Source organism: Momordica charantia, assembly GCF_013281855.1.
Source record: "Momordica charantia cultivar OHB3-1 chromosome 1 unlocalized genomic scaffold, Mcharantia_2.0 BLBB01000001.1, whole genome shotgun sequence".
NCBI lineage: Eukaryota > Viridiplantae > Streptophyta > Magnoliopsida > Cucurbitales > Cucurbitaceae > Momordica > Momordica charantia.
The window spans coordinates 11,025,493-11,046,712 of NW_028275157.1; the positions used below are offsets into that span (position 1 = coordinate 11,025,493).

General features: G+C 37.8%; 1 protein-coding gene across 11 annotated transcripts in view; it reads left to right on the forward strand.

Moving 5' to 3' along the window:
- ABCA1 (ATP-binding cassette A1) overlaps positions 1-21,220 on the forward strand; it is a 101,010-nt gene that overhangs the window by 65,956 nt on the left and 13,834 nt on the right. For 9 of the 11 annotated variants that reach the window (XM_088125163.1, XM_088124926.1, XM_088124979.1 and 6 more), the window contains 14 exons: positions 467-553; positions 2,174-2,275; positions 2,338-2,522; positions 2,947-3,001; positions 3,110-3,181; positions 3,872-4,591; positions 4,736-4,914; positions 6,938-7,148; positions 8,824-8,907; positions 10,215-10,256; positions 10,336-10,432; positions 18,549-18,676; positions 18,764-18,868; positions 20,169-20,315. In XM_088125163.1, the coding sequence (XP_087981289.1) occupies positions 467-553; positions 2,174-2,275; positions 2,338-2,522; positions 2,947-3,001; positions 3,110-3,181; positions 3,872-4,591; positions 4,736-4,914; positions 6,938-7,148; positions 8,824-8,907; positions 10,215-10,256; positions 10,336-10,432; positions 18,549-18,676; positions 18,764-18,868; positions 20,169-20,315 (2,214 nt within the window). The remainder of the gene's footprint in view (positions 1-466; positions 554-2,173; positions 2,276-2,337; positions 2,523-2,946; positions 3,002-3,109; positions 3,182-3,871; positions 4,592-4,735; positions 4,915-6,937; positions 7,149-8,823; positions 8,908-10,214; positions 10,257-10,335; positions 10,433-18,548; positions 18,677-18,763; positions 18,869-20,168; positions 20,316-21,220) is intronic. The other 2 variants (XM_022296536.2, XM_022296537.2) reach the window with 1 other exon arrangement.

The following is a 21,220-nucleotide window of genomic DNA, read 5'->3' on the forward strand; positions in this document are numbered from 1 at the left end:
GGTCTTGAATGTACTTTTAGATGTTTGACAAAATTGAGGTATGGGTAGAGGTTATCCTTTAGAGGTGTAGAAGTAAAACATCATTTAACAAATTTGAATACATCCTCTCTGAGCCAAGGCCAAAAAGTTTTACAGGAAAGAAGTTCTAGTGTCTTATCTCTACCGAAGTGGCCAGCTAACCCAATATTCATCTAACGGCTAGGAATATAACTGGTTAGAACTTACATAACATTCCAATTAACCAGTTATTAATATCTTGGAGACTAATATTACATCATGTCTATACATGTATCACGGTCTCTGTGCATGTACAACTAGTTTTCAATCTGTATTTCCCTAATTAATGCTATTATATCTTTGATAGGGTTCCAAGTTTTAGTTGTCTTGTCTCACCCTGACGATTTAGTTTGATAATTGGTATTATATTAGTTTTGTTGGTTGCCCCTCATTTCATTACTTCATCCAGGTACGAGAACATTTGGAAATATTTGCTACATTGAAAGGAGTGAAAGAAGACTTTCTGGAGAGGACTGTTGTTGATATGGTGAATGAAGTAAGAACTTAAGTGTGCTTGAACAGGCTTCTATCGGAATAGCATACATGTTCTCTAGTTTTGTTGCCTTTGATGAAAACGACTATGGAATTTTTGTGCAAGATTTGACCAGTAAATTCTGCTACTATTTTTCCTATCGTAGTTGAGAATATAAACTGTTTTGATACGTTCTTAAATTATGCATTGTTGATATAATCAGTTTGATATACATGGTAACTTCTATAAACTTTGAAAAGTTAGCATAAAAAAGAAGGAACATTCTTATGCTTGTTTAAGAGATTGTTCTCAAAACAGTTTTCTACTTTTGTTTCCAGAATTATTTTTGAATTATTTTTAAGAACTATGATGACTTGACTTGTAAAATTATAATTATCTTACATTTGAAATTACTATCAACCACTGATGAAGGATTCCTCAAAAAGTTAAGGATTAGTAATCCTTTTCTGGATTGACAAGTACAATATCTTATAGGAAGGACACCAGGCCTTACTATCCTTTTTTCTTTTCTTTTTTTCTTTTAAAATTTAAAATTAATATTTCATTAATCAAAACTAGAGGATTGAGTCTCCTCTCCATACCATTCTCCTTTATTAGCTACAAAAATCTCAAGCTTTTCTTTTTTTTCTTTTTTTTCTTTTTTTTTTCTTTGCAAGAAACAAAAGAATATATGGAACTGTGGGAGAACATCCTAAGGACAAAAGGATGAGAAATCCTCTTTCCAAAAGAGCTACATAAGTACAGCTTTTCAATCTCTATTGATCATAGATAAACTAGAATTACAAAAAAAATTTTGGTCGTTTAAACACCACTTAGAAGCAGTAATTTGAACACTATTACAAAAAATCTCAAAGGAGTGAATTTGATTGTTGAAGATACGAATATTTTTCTCTTGCGACAAACACCAAAAAGGGGCTCTAGCTGCACTACTCCATAAAAGTTCCAATTTTTCCTTTAATCTGCCAACCTTGAAACACCTCAAGAAGCCACTCATCGAATGTTCTGGGAAGACACGAGGCTAAACCCACCTCTTTCATAAAAGAAGACCAGCTTTTTGTGTTTGTAGAATTTTAACTCATTATTGAATCTAGAGGCCTGATATTTTTCTTCTTTTCATTTATCATAATATATAAGAGGATAAATAAAGATCAGATGATGAATTCATTTTGTTAAAGATGAACAAACCACCACTCAACCCAAAAACTTAAGCAGTTGGGTAAATTTAATTCATTTATGAGTATCTCAACACTCCCCCTCACTTGTGGGCTTGTAAAATTGTAACAAGACCCAACAAATGGAAATTATAATAAATGGGGAGGAAACAACAACAACACAGGGGTTCGAACACAGACCTCCCACTCTGATACTATGTTAAAGATGAACAAATCACCACTCAACCCAAAAGCTTAAGCTAATGGGTTGGGTAAATTTAATTCACTTATGAGTATCTCAACACATTTACTAGTGAGATATTATTTTTGTTGTCTCTTAATGTACACTGCAAATCTTTCCTACTGTTGATGCTCAAAATATTCAGCCTTTTTCCTCTATGTATTCTTGGTCCACTGGGGGTTACTACAGTTTGTAAGTTCAAGTGTGCAATTATTTCTATCCTTATGGCAGGTTGGCCTGGCCGATAAAATTAACACTCCTGTGAAGGCTCTTTCTGGTGGCATGAAAAGGAAACTGTCCCTAGGAATTGCGTTGATAGGGAACAGCAAGGTGGTCAAATAAAGCTAAGCTACGTTCTCAATAATTCCTACGTGTTTAATATTTTAGTGTTACAGGTTATTGTTCTTGATGAGCCTACTAGTGGAATGGATCCATACTCAATGCGCTTGACGTGGCAATTAATTAAAAAGATAAAAAAGGGTAGGATCATATTGCTGACAACACACTCAATGGATGAAGCTGATGAACTGGGAGATCGGATAGCAATTATGGCTAATGGATCTCTGAAATGTTGTGGAAGGTATAACCTCTGGTAGTACAGTTTTTTCTTCCTTTTTTTTGTTTTTTTCCTGTATTTGCTATTTATACTGGCCTTTTATCCATCCTTTTGCAAGTAAGCAAGAATTATTTTCTTATCATTGACAGGCTGCAGGATCACTATGTATGTTATCCGCCCATTTAAGCAAATGGTCTTAAGTAGCCAAGATATTCTAGTTAAATTAAATATGAAATAAATAGTATCATATTCTCCATCCTTCCTTCCTTTATAGTTATCTTCTACTCTTTCCTTATAAAATATATAACAATTGTGCTTTTCATATAAGAAAGAGTCCAACTATAAATTATTAAGGTCTGGGTGGAATCAATTATTGACTTGTCAAAATTTTCACAACTATTTATTAATTTATATTTTATGCATTTTATTTCCCTTTTTTTTTTGACAGTTCTCTTTTCTTAAAGCATCAGTACGGAGTTGGTTATACTCTTACTTTAGTGAAGGTAAAGGTTTTCTCCTACTTTTGATTTCTCTTTGTGATCTTACTGAATGATGGTCTCAATATTTTGTAATCTTTGGCTCTTATTTCTTGTCACAATGCCTCCTTTCAGTCTGCACCTACTGTCTCTGTTGCTGCAGATATCATCTATCGTCATATTCCATCAGCAGTATGCGTGAGTGAGGTAGTCAATTCACCTGTTATTCATTTCTTTCCATTCAATTATTAACAAGGATGTAGATTCACCATTAGCTTATTTTTTGTGATCACCCACAACTTGCTGTTGCTTGAAGAACATCTTAAGTGTTCACAATCAAAGCTTTTACATGAGCTATAGTGACAGTTACGTCTCGAGGCTACAAATGCCTTTCTGGTTGACTATGTTTGAAGAACAAAGATATTGCAAACACTATTCAATGTTTTCCCTTCTCACCTAGGGAGTGACACATGCAAAAAAATGTTGAAAATAAGGTTTTGGCAGTCCATCTGTAAACTTGGTACTCTTTAAGCCTGCTTCTTTGATTCTTATTTGCTGAGTTTGTTTTCTTACACACAAGTGTGTTTTTACCTCTATCCTCTTCCCTTCTTTTTCTTAATATTTTTGTGCATGAGGTTTTGGCAACCCTCCATCCGGAGACCATACTTCAACGGTTGGTGTATTATGTTTGTGTTTATTATTCCTTGGCCATAGAGAGCAATATATTGTGTTCAAATTTGTGACTATTTGTGTTGAATGCACTGATAAAGTTGGTAAGAAGGAAAATTGATGGGCACAGACTTTTTTCTGAAGTTCATAGTTTCATAATAAAGCAATTTTGACTTTTTTTACCCTGTTGGATTTTCCTTCAATATGAATGTTTACTTTACTTTTCAGGTTGGAACTGAGATCTCCTTTAAGCTTCCTATAACATCCTCTTCTTCATTTGAGAGCATGTTTAGGGAAATTGAAAATTACATGCGAAGATCGGTTTCTAATTCTGAAATGAATTGTTCTTCCGGTACTAGTGCTGGTGATGAAAAAGACCATCTTGGAATTGAAAGTTACGGTATATCTGTTACCACTCTTGAGGAAGTATTCCTAAGAGTTGCTGGATGTGATTTTGACATTGCACCCAGTGAGCTTAAAGAAAGCTATGTCCTTGCTAGTTCTGTGGTTTCTGACATTTCTGTTCAACACATGCCAAGCAAATTCTCTCCGTCTCAGCATTTTGGGAAATCTGAAAAGTCTGAGTTCTTGGCTGTTGTAGTAAAGAGAGCGTTTGGCTTGATATTTTCTACAGTTTTCAGTATTATGAACTTTCTGAGTGTACAATGCTGTGGCTGTGACATAATATGGAGATCAAAGTTTTGGCAACATTCTAAAGCATTATTTATTAAGAGGGCCATAACTGCTCGTAGAGACCGCAGGACACTTGTATTTCAACTTTTGATTCCTGCTGTGTTCTTGTTTGTTGGTCTTCTCTTTCTTAAGCTCAAGCCACATCCAGACCAGCTATCAGTAACTCTGACAACTTCAGAATTTAATCCACAATTAATCGGTGGTGGTGGTGGTGGTCCAATTCCTTTTGATCTGCACTGGCCTATTTCCAAGCAGGTTATCAATTATCCTTTAAACCTTTGTCCTTTCATTTTGGTGTGTGTATAAGGTTTTCTTCTTAGACAGCACTGGATACTCCTGGGGTTAAGCTTCATTTTATGGCATTTGTGAAAACTACTTAATTGGCATTTGGTTGCACAGGTTGCACATTACATTGAAGGTGGTTGGATTCAAGAATATAAACCTAGTGCTTATAAGTTCCCTGATGCTGAAAAAGCATTGTCCAACGCAATAGAAGCAGCAGGGGAAACACTGGGGCCAATTCTATTATCCATGAGCGAATATCTAATGTCTAGCTTCAATGAATCCTACCAATCAAGGTCTGCTGACACATATTTTTCAGTTTGTTTAAGTCTGCATTTTTTTAATGTCGCTTTTGGATTAACCTTGATTGTGTTGATCTTCGTTTAATGAGTTTATTTCTCCTTACTCAAGATTGACACTAGTAACTTCTCTATTTCTCTATTACTCAATACTACAATTTTAGATCATTTGTTTCTTTGATATTTTTGTTAAGGGGCTTTGGTTCAAGCTGCTTCATGGCTGATAAGGTTTGATATGTTGTGGGTTCTGCTAACATGATAACTTAAAATTATCGTTGGAATTTATTTGGAGATTAGGCCTCGGAACAGAACTGTTTTTTTTTAGTTGAGTTATATCAACTGCTTTTTTTTTTTTTAAAGTTTAAAGATAATATTTGAAATAAGTTTGATGATGCTTAGAATTTCATGGCCCAATCATTTTATCCAAACATAATTTTGACTCCAAACAGCATTAAATTTAATTTCATGACTATTTCCCCATATTGAATTTTTAACATGTGAGCCGTTACGAGTTTACCATGACGTTATCTGGTCTTTCAAATGTGTTAGCCACTTCCTAAGCCACAATGAGTCGAGTACTCTTAACCTTTCCTATGCAAATTTTTACTTTTTTTTTTAACTACTATTTATTACTACATATGTTATAGGGTTTATATTGGTATGTTTATGTATTATAGTAAATTTTATTAGCCCTTTATATTATCTTTTATTGTCATTTTACCTTCTTTATTTTAGGATTCCCTTGTATGCATGTAACTTCTTGAGATTTGAGTTTTTTCAAAAAGGGAAAAAACAACCCAATTGAACAAGAGTGATTAAAGACATAAAAACATCTTCAAGAAGCAAAACGAGCCAAGAACCACCATGGGAGAAACCAAAGAACTTTAAAGAGAAATGTTGAAGCACCGTGGGCCTTCAAAATATACTTGGACAAAGAAGAATCCGAAGAAGGAGAATCATGTAAAGCAAACTCTAATACCTTCAATTCTTCAAGAAATCTTTAAGAATCTGAATCTTCTTTTCGAGATAAAAGCAATATAGACATATTTTTTCTTCACAAATACTCAACTTGAGAGCTGAAACAATGTCGTCCTTCGAGCAACTCAAAGGAGAATCGATAGACCAATCAGAAATGGAGACACAAGAAAAACTGGAGAATTAAATGCAGGCTTGAAAGAGGATAATCTTTAAAACACCAAAGAAATGCTCAACACATGTATCCCCTTTCCTTAAGTAGAGGAAGCAGTGGATAATGAAAGTGCTTACGAAGTCTGTGGTGTAACCAAAGGACGGGATATTATTTGAGAAGAGAATGTTCAACCTTACAAAGAGAAAAGGACTCTTATTTATACTAAAGGAGTCTTGGGTAAGGGAAATAAGCCAGCCTAACCGAATGGCCTTTAAAACAAACAACTAATTAACAAACTAACCAACCAATAAGATTACTGGCTATTAAAAATACAACTAAAGGCTACATCAGATTCCCTCAACCTAAAAATCAAACTCGTCCTCCGGTTACTTTGCAAGTGTGAAGGTATTTGGTGCTTGATAGGGGTAAACATCCGCCACATTAAAGATTGGGCTGATGTTGTAGTCAGAAGGTAGCTGTATTTTGTAGGTGTTTGGCCCGCACTTCTCTAGTATTTTGATGTTGACTATGAGCTTTGGAATGGGTTCTTGCAACAATCTTTGAGCTGGAAATCTATGACTATGGGCTGGAATGCAGAGGATTATTATCCAAAGCTCATAGTCATAGCATTATGTCAGAATAAAAGAGGTTGGAGATGAAGATTGGATGCTCGATTTCTTTTTCTTTTTTTTTCTTTTCTTCACTTTGCTTTCTTTCACTCCCTTTTGGGAGTTTATCCCTTGAACATTTGTATTTTGTCAAAAAAAAAAAAATATAGGACATATTGTAACATGTGCCTTTGTTTGTGCACATGATCCCTAGAAAGCAGTACCTTGAATTAATAAGGATTGAAAATTGCACCCATTTATGATCGCTGCTTCTGCTTTTCAGGTATGGAGCAATTGTAATGGATGATCAGAACAGTGACGGCAGTTTAGGATACACTGTACTGCACAACTGTTCTTGTCAACATTCTGCTCCGACCTTTATCAATTTGGTCAATGCTGCAGTTCTGAGGCTTGCTACGGGTGACCAGAATATGAGCATTCAAACACGAAATCATCCTCTCCCCATGACAAAAAGCCAGCACTTGCAACGTCATGTATGTCATTTCTTTCTATGAATATGAGTATGGCAGCATTTTGTGTGTATGAACTTTGTTATACTAGGTTCCAGTCAAGGATGACAGGCTAGCAGATAAGTATATTGTGTCATCCCTTGGTCCTCGTGTATGCCTCGTGTACCTTTCAGAATCATAATTTAAAATTTTTCATATGTTTCTAGTAGATATTCAGAAGACATTACAAGGGCCAAGGGAGGATTAGAGAGCTCTCGTACCTCTCCCACACAGCCCTAGACACCTAGCAAAAAGATAGCCCTACCTTCTACCGTTGGTGTTTTTTACCCTATTTACAAAATACCCCAACTGCCTCTTAACTAACTAGGGACCACCATTCCCCTTACTTCCTACCCCCTCCCCCCCTTCGTTATTGGGGATCTATCAGTTTCTTAACGAGAAATAAAAAGAATAAAATGGTGTTGTGTGGAGACATGTTTGGCCCAATCCCCCTCTTTTACTTTTCAGAATCTTAATGGGAAGTTCTCTGATTTTAGTGACAAAAATAAAATAAAATGGCGTTTCCAAGATATGTTATGCCCATAGATTAAGTAATCATTGGAGTACACAAATGACTTGTTTTCTCTCATCTCCATAAATTATTCCTCTTCTAAACAAAAGATGCTTTCGACCTTAATCATCTTCTGTCAGAGATTTTTTTTTTTCCTTTCATGGCATTCATTTGACATGCGGCCATCCTTAAAAATTTGGGGCATGTCTGGTAAATAGGGAAAAGAAATTTACCATCTTTTGCTTCATTGCTATTATGATTCGTTTTCACATACTTACGGTTCTTGGAAGACTCCTCTTATTAAAATAACTTAGTCTATAGATTCCTCTGAACTGACACAACGCCATTGTTAGTTTCAAATTTATAGATCTCTATCTTTTTTACAAATGATTGATAGGTTAAACTTTCAAAAGTGATTCCAATCTTTGTTTGGAGTTCCGCTTAATAGTAAAATTATATTGAGTTTCAAATTTATAGATGTCTATTTTTTTTACAAAATGATTCAGGTTAAACTTTCAAAAGTGATTCCAATCTTTGTTTGGAGTTCCGCTTAATAGTAAAATTATATTGAGTTTCAAATTTATAGATCTCTATTTTTTTTACAAAATGATTCAGGTTAAACTTTCAAAAGTGATTCCAATCTTTGTTTGGAGTTCCGCTTATAGTAAAATTATATTGTGTTTAAAGTTCCTTAAAAACATGTCTGGTAAATAGAGAAAAGATGTTGACTATCTCTTGCTTTACTGCTCCTATGTTTCCTTCTCGTATACTAGAGTTTGTATCCTCAATGGTGCTCGCTTTCTAATTTATTTGTGAATTATTCTTCTAGTATTCTTTGTTCATCTTAGGATGTTCGTAATTCTTATTAGTTTCTTTGTTTCTTTATCCTCGCTTTCACTCCTTCGCAAGTTTGTATTCTTAAAAATTTATGTTCATTTTCATCTATCAATGAAGAATGAAGAGTTCATATCTTGCTAAAAAAAACAAAAAAACAAAAAACAAAAAAAACTATAGAGAAAAAAGCAAACTAACTTGGAACGTACTAAATCGGATTCTTCCACAAATTCTCCTATATACGAAAAGGGATCTTAATATTATGTGCTATATATACATTTCTGTACGCTTCAAAAGAATCTTGTCATTTTGTAGGATCTGGATGCTTTTGCTGTTGCTGTCATCGTCAATATAGCATTTTGTTTTATTCCTGCATCATTTGCTGTCTCTCTTGTAAAGGTAAGAAACTCTTATTAATCCCTTCTGAACATGACATAAATTCTTTGCTGTATTGATTCAACGGTGTTTCTTTTTAACTATTGTTGAACCCAAGTTTAGGCTAATAGCCATAGGTTCCTGTAATTTAATCTTTTTGCTCATACTATTAACACTCTCCTCTACTTGTGGGCTTGAAAATTAGTACACGACCCAACAAGTGGCTATCAATACTAATGGGTGACATTATAGAGGTTTGAACACGGGCCTCCTAATCGGGTATTTAAACTACCATTGAACTCAAAAATATAAGTTGATAGGTTACTAATGGTTCTGGTGAATAGAGTTCCAAATGGATAGCAATAATAAAATTCTTACGATATGATAAAATTATCATTAAAATATAAGAACAGTTTATCCATGCTGATCTTTTGTAAATGGATCATTCTCCAATAAAAATTTTAGAATAACAAAAATCTACCAAAATGTATTGCATAGACTCGAAATGAAATATCAATCAAAATAAGAATGTTATTAATTTGATGTTGTTTACTATAAATTTTCTGCAATCGGAATAGAAATCAAATATACCATAATTACTAGAATACTGCTTTCATATTTCTAGCTAATCAAAAATGCTAATATAATTTTTAGTTAAAATAACAAAAGCTAACTATAAATTATAAATTATTTTATTAGTATCTTACTTTATTGTAATATTCTTTATTTCCACAAATTATTTGATATTAACAAATAATAATTAATTAAAATGAAATTACATCAATTAAAACAGATTAATATAAATTTTATTAGAACAATAATTATCAATATAAAATATTATTAAATAATAACAATGGTATAAAATTAAATAAAGGTTCTTGGGGCCATGGAATATGGAATGAGACGGAGATTGATGAAGTTTATGGAGAGGAATGAAATCATCCCTTTTTAGGAAATGATTCTCAAATTTAGGTCTCACGAGTGGATTCCAATACAGAATTTTAGTAAACACCATAAAAGAGAATTTTATTTCCATTCCTACATTCAAATTCTCTTGAAAAAAACAGGGTCTTATCCAGAATTTTAGTAAACACCATAAAAGAGAATTTTATTTCCATTCCTACATTCAAATTCTCTTGAAACAAACAGGGTCTTATTTATTACGTTGTAAATTATTTGTAATTTTATTGAATGATTATCTTGCTTGGAAGTACACAATTTTATTTTAAGATTAGATTAAATAAAATAAAAATATCTCATGCAACTCACTTTTCAAATAGACTTGTAGTTATTTTAATGTAAGCATGATAAAATTATCTTAATCTATCCAGGAACGTGAAACAAAAGCTAAACACCAGCAAATGATCAGTGGGGTAAGACATCTCTTCAGTTGCTTCTGTCATTGTTATTAAATTTTTAACCCCAACATTGTCTACAATATAATGTTAACAGGTTTCAATACTTTCATATTGGACATCTACATATGTATGGGACATTATCAGCTTCTTGGTTCCTACATGTTTAGCACTTTTACTCTTTTACATATTTGGTACGTCCATTCTCTACTAATTATATTCGTTCCAGAGTTCAGATGATTACAAGTTTTATTCTTATGCCAATCTTCAATGAAATTTGGAATTTGATCTTTTGTGCCTATGAGGGGGGTTGTGAATGAAAGTGACTGCCTTTACAATTTCTTCCCACATTATTAGGGGACTTCAAGAGGTCTATGTTACCAACAGTAAACTTCTTTCAAGTCATTTTTGTTGGCCCTGTATTTATTTATTAGTATTTGAACTAGTATATATATTTTTTACCGGTCATTAATGTGATCAACAAGAAAAGTTATTGGGTCATCGAGAGAGAGCAATTCCTTACTCAAGATTCTATACATCTTATAGGGTAACATTAGTTAGTTAGCCTATCAACAACCAAACAACAAACTGTCAGTGTTTATTTTTGTTATCTTTATTGGATAGTCGAGCTTTCATTGAAAAAAATAAATGAATACAAAAGGATGTACGAAAAGTGGCAGCCCAAAAAGGAGCCAAACAAAACTAGACCTAACAATAAGGTTAGGAGGATAATTTCGAAAGTTTTGGTAACAGACACCCAAAGAGAAGCATTAAACCTGACAAGAGACTACACCTCCCCCTTAAACCTCTCAAAGTTCTCTTATTTCTCTAAATCCAAATACACCTGGCAAAAAAACTTGCACTCCAGATAACCAATTGACAGCTTGTTGCTAACACCCGACTAGCTACATGACCTTAGTCATTAGATAATGCAGTATAACTTTTTTCATGAATCATTTGTCTCCACTCAAAACAATCTTGTGATGTGAGGTTATGACGGCAAGTTTTGGTATAAATAATGAAAAAAGAGGTGGTTCTCCTCTCGGATTGAAAGGTTTAATGCTAGCTGGGATTTAGTTTTTTGGAAACAAGAAATTTAAAAACTCAAGGAAAACATTTTTGGTGTCCCACAACCACAAAACCCTTTCTCAAAAAAAAAAAAAAAAAAAAAAAAAAAAAAAAAAAAGACCCTCCTTTCACCTTATCATCTGACCTATAATTTATAAACAGAAGTCTTCATATCTATTGCTTTCACCTTTTGTTTCCGATCTTTTTTTCCTTTTTTGTTTTTGGTTAGAAATGTGCTGTTTCTATTAAGATCTTTAAAAGTACCTAATAAGCATGACCATGGAGTCAAATAAAGGCTCTCCACTTGTTCAATAATCAATTACAGTGCGATTACAAAAGGATTTATATTTAAGGGCCCACAAGGCCATATAGTAGACAATACTATATCACAACTAGGATATTAAATTTTCATGGACATTTCAATATGTCTGTGGGTTCTACAGATATAAGGGGGTGAATTGACATTTTTATTATATCATTATAAAATCGACAAAATACAAAAAAAAAAAAAAAACCATTAATGTAGGCATAATATTAATAATAACAGGCTTATTTGTTAATATTTAAATAGTCTTTTAAGAAATATCCATGAACATCGATATTTTATCAATATTTCTGTCGAGATTTCCATAAAGCTGAGACGTCAAAATGTTCGACATTGGAATTTAAAACCATGATTACAACTAGTTGGAGGGCTTTCCTTGCTGGCAAAGGTGTGTTTGTTGTATTCAAGCTAGAGAACCTATATCAAATCCGAGAAAGCAAGGAGCCACAGTTCCAACTTTTCATAGGGGAAAGGTTGTCTGAACTGGATCTGTAGAAAAGGATGTCAAACAGAAGAGTGATGGACCCAAGCAAGTTTGAAGGCTTTGAGCAAGGAGGACCAACGACTACGGCAACCGAATGAGCCATAAATAAGTGGTCAACATCTTCTTGCGCATTTCTACATAAGAGGGGCTAAGTGTCATGGTCATGCTTGTCCAGGGCCTGTTGCCCGTGGCCGCATGCCCATAACAACCTCTTTCCACATACTTTCATGCCATGTATTTAGTTTTGCTTGTTATTTAGTTTTCCTTGTACTTTTGGTGGCGAGTGACTCCTCGCCACTTTGCATGTTCACGCCTGCCAAAGGCAAAATGCTTTATAATCTACCTTAAGGGGGTACACCTAGTCTCCTCCCTACATTGCGTTGTATTCTTGTCTTGCCGCTAATCTATTCTCTTGCATTCAAGCTTACAACAACTTCCAAAATGCTTATAAACGTTTTCCAAAACCTTTTTCTCTAACCCTGTTTTCCAAAACCGTTTTCTCGAGAACGGGGGTGGAGGTTGCGACATATAGCCTTTGTGCCACCGGCTATTCATTTCCGCATTGGCTGACTTGCTAGAGGGTGAAAGCAAGTGCCGCACAATCGCTTCCTGAGTCCCGTGAAAGTGCGATTGTGACAGTTGGTATCAGAGCCTAGTTGGCTCCTCGAGTTGGAAAACAGTAACCATGTCCGCGACAAAGCAGTTGGGCAAGTCCCACGTCGACAGACTCGTCGAGATCGAAGAACAGCTGTTGTTCTTGAGGGAAATCCCTGACAACCTTAGATATGTGGAATTTCGGCTGGATGAGATCTCCACCAAAGCTGACGGAATTGACGTCGTGAATGCCCGCATAGACGGGCTTGCTATACGTGAGTTAATGCTTCGGGTTGAGACCCTTGAAGACAAGGTTAAGTGTACTGATAACCTTGAGCATGGCGAAAGCTCATCGAGCTCAATCGCCCACATGGAGGAGCGTGTCGAAGAAATAGACATCTCCCAAAAGACTATTGTGCAGATGGTCAGTGAGCTGACCGACGACTTCAAAGCCACCATCGACAAAATGAGGGCGGAGATGGCCGAATTAGGCACCAAAATAAATCTCACCATGAGAGCGGTGGGAAACCAGGCCCCAGTTGGGGGACCGATTCAGTTCAACAAGGTGAAAGTTCTCGAACCCAAGCCCTTCTGTGGGGCGCGAGATGCTAAAGCTCTTGAGAACTTCATCTTCGAACTTGAGCAGTACTTCAAGGCGACAAGCACAGTGACAGAGGAATCGAAAGTCACACTAGCCACAATGCATTTTACTAACGATGCGAAGTTGTGGTGGAGAGCGAGATACGTAGATGTACAAAAGGGCAAATGTACCATCGACACGTGGGAAAAACTAAAGCAGGAACTCAGATCCCAATTTTTCCCGGAGAATGTAGAGATCCTTGCTCGTCGTAAACTGCGTGAATTACGACACACAGGGAATATTCGAGACTACGTAAAGCAGTTTTCAGGGTTGATGTTGGATATCCGCGATATGTTCGAGAAAGACAAGGTCTTCGCCTTCGTGGAGGGCTTGAAACCATGGGCCCGGGCCAAACTGTATGAACAGAAGGTACAAGATATCCCTACTGCTTACGCAACAGCCAAACGGCTGTTCGATCTTAGCAACGATACGACACAAGAGCAAAGGAAGACCCAAGCTTCTTCCAGTAGTGGAAACAGACCCGCTAGATCGGGGTCTCCTAAAAATGGGGGAGCCGACAGAAATGGAGGAGGAGACCGCAGACCCTTCCAGCAGAGAGGGGGAAATACATGGAGAGGGTCGAACCCACCAAACAATAACAATCGGGCAGGACCCTCCTGCTTCATTTGTAAGGGACCGCACAGAGTATACGAGTGTCCGAATCGAGCTGCTCTCCGGGCCTTCCAAGCCACACTGACGAACGACCGAGCGATCGAACCGGAAGGCCCCGAAACAGATACTCCTCCCGAAGACGCCGAAGAAAGCCGAGGAAGAAAGCCGAGGAGGTGAAGGAACCCCTGGAACGTGGTCTGATGTATGTGGAAGCATGGGTCAATCAGAAAGCCGCAAGAAGCACTATGGTAGATTCTGGTGCCACCCACAATTTCATGACGGAAACCGAAGCACGTCGGCTGAACTTACGATGGGATAAAGACCCAGGAAAGATGAAAGCGGTCAACTCGGCTGCCCTCCCCATCATGGGAGTTGCAAAAAGAGTCTCAGTAAAGCTAGGGACATGGAGTGGACTGGTCGACTTTGTGATAGTGCGGATGGACGACTTCGACGTAGTATTGGGGATGGAATTTCTGCTGGAACACAAAGTCATCCCCATGCCCCTTGCTAAGTGCCTGGTTGTAACGGGTTCCGATCCCACAGTTGCTCAAACAAGCATCAAACAACCAAGCGGAGTGAAGATGATATCAGCACTCCAGCTAAAGAAAGGTCTCGCCCGTGACGAGCCGACCTTCATGGCCATTCCTGTTGCGGAAAGCGGAAATTCTGAAGAGCCAGTTCCTAGAGAAATCCAACGAGTCATGGAGGCGTATACCGATGTAATGCCAGACAACCTGCCCAAAAATCTACCTCCAAGACGGGGGATAGACCATGAGATTGAATTGTTACCGGGGGCAAAACCGCCCGCCAAGAACGCCTATCGGATGGCTCCTCCCGAGCTAGCCGAACTGAGGAAACAACTTGATGAACTACTGAATGCTGGATTCATCCGCCCGGCTAAGGCTCCCTATGGGGCCCCAGTCCTTTTTCAGAAGAAGAAAGACGGAAGTCTCCGCCTATGCATCGACTATCGAGCATTAAACAAACTCACAGTCCGCAACAAGTACCCTTTGCCCATCATCACAGACTTGTTCAATCAACTCCATGGGGCAAAGTACTGCTCTAAGCTGGATTTGCGATCTGGATACTATCAGGTGCGCATCGCAGAAGGAGATGAACCGAAGACGACCTGCGTCACTCGGTATGGAGCCTTTGAATTTCTTGTCATGCCCTTCGGCCTTACGAATGCTCCCGCCACCTTCTGTACCTTAATGAACCAGGTGTTTCACGAATACCTCGACAAATTTGTGGTGGTTTATCTAGATGATATAGTCGTCTACAGTCCAACCATGGAAAAACACCAGGTACATTTACAGCTTGTTTTCGAGAAGCTCAAAGAGAACCAGTTGTATGTTAAACGAGAAAAGTGCTCGTTTGCCCAAGAACGCATCAGTTTCTTGGGTCATGTGATAGAATGTGGTCGAATAGGCATGGAGGATGGAAAGGTCAAAGCCATTCAAGAGTGGAAAATTCCGACGTCCATCACAGAACTACGTTCATTCCTCGGATTAGCCAATTACTATAGGCGATTCGTGGAAGGATTCTCGAAACAGACCGGGCCCTTAACGGATTTACTGAAGAAGAACCAGAAGTGGAACTGGACCCCAGAATGTCACGCCGCATTTGAGAGTTTGAAAAAGGCAATGATGGAGGGGCCGGTGTTGGGAATTGCAGACATCACACGACCGTTTGAAGTCGAGACAGATGCGTCAGACTTCGCCCTGGGAGGAGTGCTTCTCTAAGACGGTCACCCCATTGCATACGAGAGTCGGAAGTTGAATGATGCTGAAAGGAGGTATGCCGCCTCCGAGAAAGAGATGTTAGCAGTAGTCCACTACTTGAGGGTCTGGAGGCAATATCTCCTAGGGGCCAAGTTCGTTGTCAAAACCGACAACAGCTCAGTCTGTCACTTCTTCAACCAACCGAAGTTATCGTCCAAGTAAGCTAGGTGGCAAGAGTACCTTGCCGAGTTCGATTTTCAGTTCGAACATAAGCCCGGTCGAGCAAATCAGGCGGCAGATGCCCTTAGCAGAAAGGGCGAACATGCGGCCCTGTGCATGTTAGCTCACCTAAAAGCGAGCAAGCTCACCGGATCCATTCGTGAAGCCATCAGAGAGAAGTTACAGAATGACCCAGCTGCCCAAGCGATAATTCAGTTAGCCAACGAAGGGAAGACTAGACAGTTTTGGGTGGAGAATGACCTTCTCTTCACCAAAGGTAACCGTTTGTATGTTCCCCGTTCTGGGAACCTAAGGAAGCTCCTACTTGGAGAATGTCACGACACGATGTAGGCAGGCCATGTTGGATGGCAGAGAACTTACGCCCTGTTAAAGAAAGGCTACTACTGGCCGAGTTTGAGAGACGACGTGATGCAGTATACCAAAACGTGTCTCATCTGCCAACAAGGCAAGGTCGAGCGAAACAAAATTGCAGGTTTACTGGAACCCCTGCCAATCCCATCACGACCGTGGGAGAGTGTGTCTCTCGACTTCATCACCCACCTACCTAAAGTCGGAGAGACAGAAGCGATTCTCGTGATAGTTGACCGGTTCTCTAAGTATGCTACCTTCATTCCAACTCCGAAGATGTGTTCGGCCGAAATAACTGCACAGTTATTTTTCAGGAATGTTGTGAAACTATGGGGTGTTCCTGAGAGCATCGTGAACGACAGAGACGGACGCTTCACAGGGACATTCTGGACAAAACTTTTCCACCTATTAGGATCCAATTTGAACATCTCTTCGAGTTATCACCCACAGACAGACGGACAGACGGAACGCTTCAACAGAATGCTAGAAGAGTACATCCGCCACTTTATTGATGCTCGGCAAAAGAACTGGATCCAGATGCTCGATGTAGCTCAATTCTGTTTCAATTGCCAAAAAAGCACCACCACGGGAAGAACCCCTTTCGAAATCGTGTGCGGGCGACAACCGGTGTTACCTCATGTTGTCGACCATCCTTATGTGGGCAAGAGCCCTCAAGCCTACAATTTCACGAAGGAATGGCGTCAATCCACCGAAGTGGCCCGAGCATACCTAGAGAAGGCGTCTAAACACATGAAAAAGTGGGCAGACAAAAAGCGAAGACCATTAGAATTCCAAGCAGGAGATCAAGTCCTTGTGAAGCTGAGACCTGAACAGCTTCGGTTCCGAGGTAACAAAGACCAACGCCTGGTGCGAAAATATGAAGGACCCGTCAACATCCTTCAGAAGGTGGGCAAGACATCTTATAGGGTTCAACTACCCCCGTGGATGAAAGTCCATCCAGTAATCCACGTGAGCAACTTGAAGTCTTACCATCCCGACACTGTCGACCCTACACGAAACGAGGTAACCCGTCCAGCAGTCACGTTGACAAACAAGGTTGACAAAGAAGTTGAGTCAATCCTCGCCGAAAGAACACGCCGAGTAGGAAGACCACGACGGGACGTCCAGGAATTCCTAGTCAAGTGGAAAGGGCTCCCAGATGAAGAGATAAGTTGGGAGCGTACTGAAGACAGCTGCAGCAGCAATTGAAGAGTTCGAGCAGCGACAGTTGACGGGGACGTCAACCATTTAAGTGGGGGAGAATGTCATGGTCATGCTTGTCCAGGGCCTGTTGCCCGTGGCCGCATGCCCATAACAACCTCTTTCCACATACTTTCATGTCATGTATTTAGTTTTCCTTGTACTTTTGGTAGCGAGTGACTCCTCGCCACTTTGCATGTTCACACCTGCCAAGGGCAAAATGCTTTATAATCTACCTTGGGGGGTACACCTAGTCTCCTCCCTACATTGCGTTGTATTCTTGTCTTGCCGCTAATCTATTATCTTGCATTCAAGCTTACAACAACTTCCAAAATGCTTACAAACGTTTTCCAAAACCTTTTTCTCTAACCCCGTTTTCCAAACCGTTTTCTCGAGAACGGGGGTGGAGGTTGCGACATATAGCCTTTGTGCCACCGGCTATTCATTTCCGCATTGGCTGACTTGCTAGAGGGTGAAAGCAAGTTCCGAACAATCGCTTCCTGAGTCCCATGAAAGTGTGATTGTGACACTAAGCACCAAGGTTGGATGTCTGAACTGAATCTTGTCTATGGCGTTGACACTGCCCAACTAGAGACAAATGGAAGATTTTGCATTTCTTGAGGATTTGAAATATTTAAATTATTTTTAAATATAGCCTCAGTTGAAAAGATGTTAGTTTAAATTTGTTAAATCACCATATAACTCGAAAACTTAAATTGGTGAGTTACGATAAATTAATCATTTATCAATACTTTAACACTCCCCTCCCCTTGTGGGCTTGAAAATTTATACAAGGCCCAACAAGTGGTTATCAATATTAGTTGTGGAGGAAATGACATTATAGGAGTTTGGATACAAGATCTCCTACTCTGATACCATGTTAGATTACATTGTGAGTTCAAACTGATTGATTATGGTAAATTTAGTCATTTATCAAGTCTACAAAAATTTTTATATGTTAACTTTTTATATTTCCTTAAATTGACGTCAGTCCTCTGTTCACCTGTTAGTTCTGATAATCTTGTGGTATACTTTGTAAATTTATATTTATCTTTGTCACATTGAAAAATGTTTGCAGGTATGGATCAATTTATTGGTAAAGGTAGATTTCTAGCAACGGCTGTCATGTTTTTGGAGTATGGATTGGCCATTGCATCATCAACATATTGCCTTACATTTTTCTTTTTGGACCATACCGTGGCCCAGGTCGAAGAAAATTCACTCTTTTGCCGTATCTAAAAATATATGATATGAACTATCATTATTACTAATGCTGTCTCATCTTCTCTGCAGAACGTGGTTCTCTCAGTCCACTTTTTCACTGGACTCATTCTTATGGTTATTTCATTTATTATGGGGCTGATTGAAGCAACGGCAAAAACAAATTCTCTTTTTAAGGTTGATTCTCTTTATACATTTGTTATTGCCATTGATTGAAGTTGATTGGTTTACAAGTCAATATTATTGTAAATGGTTTTCTCGTCTTCTGTTGTATCTAGAGATATTTTCTTTCATGGTTCTTGATAAGAAATTAAGAGTACTTAAATTTTTGTATGCGATCAAGTGGTAGATCCTAAATTCAAATTAGAAGCTTTAATTAGTATTTTAAGATATTAGGCGTTTCGTTCCTCAATGTTTTGTTCTCTTGTAATATTTGAAGATTTGTTCTTTATTTGGCTATTTAGTCCTTTTTCTCTTTTGTAGTTTGTATCCTTTAACTTTTTTCTTCATTTTCATCCATTTTATCTCTTATTCAAAAAATTATTCAATTAATGTTTAATTTGTCATATTAATTTAAAGTTTCAAATCTCATTTTGGTACCTTAACTCTTGGAATATCGATTTTAGTTTCTGAACTTTCAAAAGGTATCTATTTTTGGTCTCTGTGATACTCGAGTAGATAGGAGGAGTACATGAATGAACCAATGCTACATCTAAATGAGAGGGATCTTGAGATCATACAAGCATGGTTAAGAAAGGCTTAAAAGAATAAATGAGAGGGATCTTGAGATCATACCAGCATGGTTAAGAAAGGCTTAAAAGAATATTGATTGTAACTACTTATACCAACAAGGCTTACTTTCCTTTTCGGTAGCTCAATCATAACTCATAAGAAAATTCAAAGTTAAGTATGTTGACTTGGAGCCATCTTTAGGTTGGAGGAATTTTTTGAAGAAGCATGTGAGTAAAGACAAATCATGCTGAAAGGACCTATCAAGGTCTTTTGGAACAGTCTCCACTCTTTTAAGCAACTCAAGTCAAGTGGGGATGTAAGGATGGGAGATTTAATACTTAGCAAATATGGATTTGAGATTTAATTTCATAATTCAGAGAGATTTATCCACGGTCAGTCTTTGCTATAGAAACCACGTAGTCTAATTTGTAGATAGGAAAAAGTAACTTCGAACTATATCTTTCTCCATTGAATCAGCTAACCGTGCCATCACCTTAGTCTTTCCAAATTTAATATCTCGATTTTGTGCACATCTGTGACCGATTATCAACGGGAATTTTTACTTTTTCTCACATTGCTGTTGATTTTCAACCGTCGTGTACAACTGTGGCAGTTAAACTGACAGTGTAGCATCTTGATGCAGATCTGCTTATCTCAGTTCTTTTTTCCTCAGAAAATTTGTTCTCTCATCACCAAGCATGGATTTAGCATTAATTTTTTCTCACTTAATCGGGTATTTGTGCAGAAATTCTTCAGAATATCACCTGGCTTTTGCTTTGCTGATGGACTTGCCTCATTGGCTCTTCTTCGGCAGGGGATGAAAGATAAAACAAGTGATGGGGTATATGATTGGAATGTTACGGGTGCCTCGATGTGTTATCTTGCAGTTCAGGTTTGTGTATCCCTGGCACTGATTTGTATTACGACTAATTACAACTTTATGGATGCAGCTTTTGGGGAATATATTTGATTTTCATATTCATGGGAAATGTGGTTGATGTTACCTCTAGAGGCTTTTTTATTGTAGATTGTGTTGGATGAGCATTGCAAACAAATACTTAATCAAATAACTGAGGGCCTGTTAATTGGAGAGAGTAAAAAATATACTCCTTGATTCAAACATGTAACTTAGGTCTTCTTATATAGGAGAATGATCTACTACAAACAAGGAAAGTAATAAACACCATAAAGACTGAATATCAACAATAAAGACTAAATATTGACGACTAATATTGACAACTAATATTGACACAAATATTAATAAATCCAACACTCCCCCTCAAGCTGGTTTGAAGATGTCGTCCATAGCCAGCTTGCTGATTAAATTGTCGAATTGTTTCTTTGGAAGTCCCTTGGTTAAAACATCGGCAATTTGCTCTGTTGTCGGAAGATAAGGGATACATATTGTACCTGCATCAATCTTCTCTTTAATAAAATGTTTGTCAACCTCGATATGTTTGGTTCGGTCATGTAGCACTGGGTTATGAGCTATAGATATGGCAGACTTATTGTCACAATAAATTCGTATAGGTGTCGGCTGAGGAATCTTCAATTCTTCAAGTATCCTTTTGATCCATATACCTTCACAAATTCCATGAGTCAATGCTCTAAACTCTGCTTCAGCACTGCTCCTGGCCATTGCATTTTGTTTTTTGCTTCTCCATGTAACTAGGTTTCCTCCAACAAAGGAACAGTAACCAGAAGTAGACCTTCTGTCGGTAGTACTTTCAGCCCAATCTGCATCAGTATAAACTTCTACTTGGAAGTGGTTATTCTTTTCGAATAAAATACCTTTTC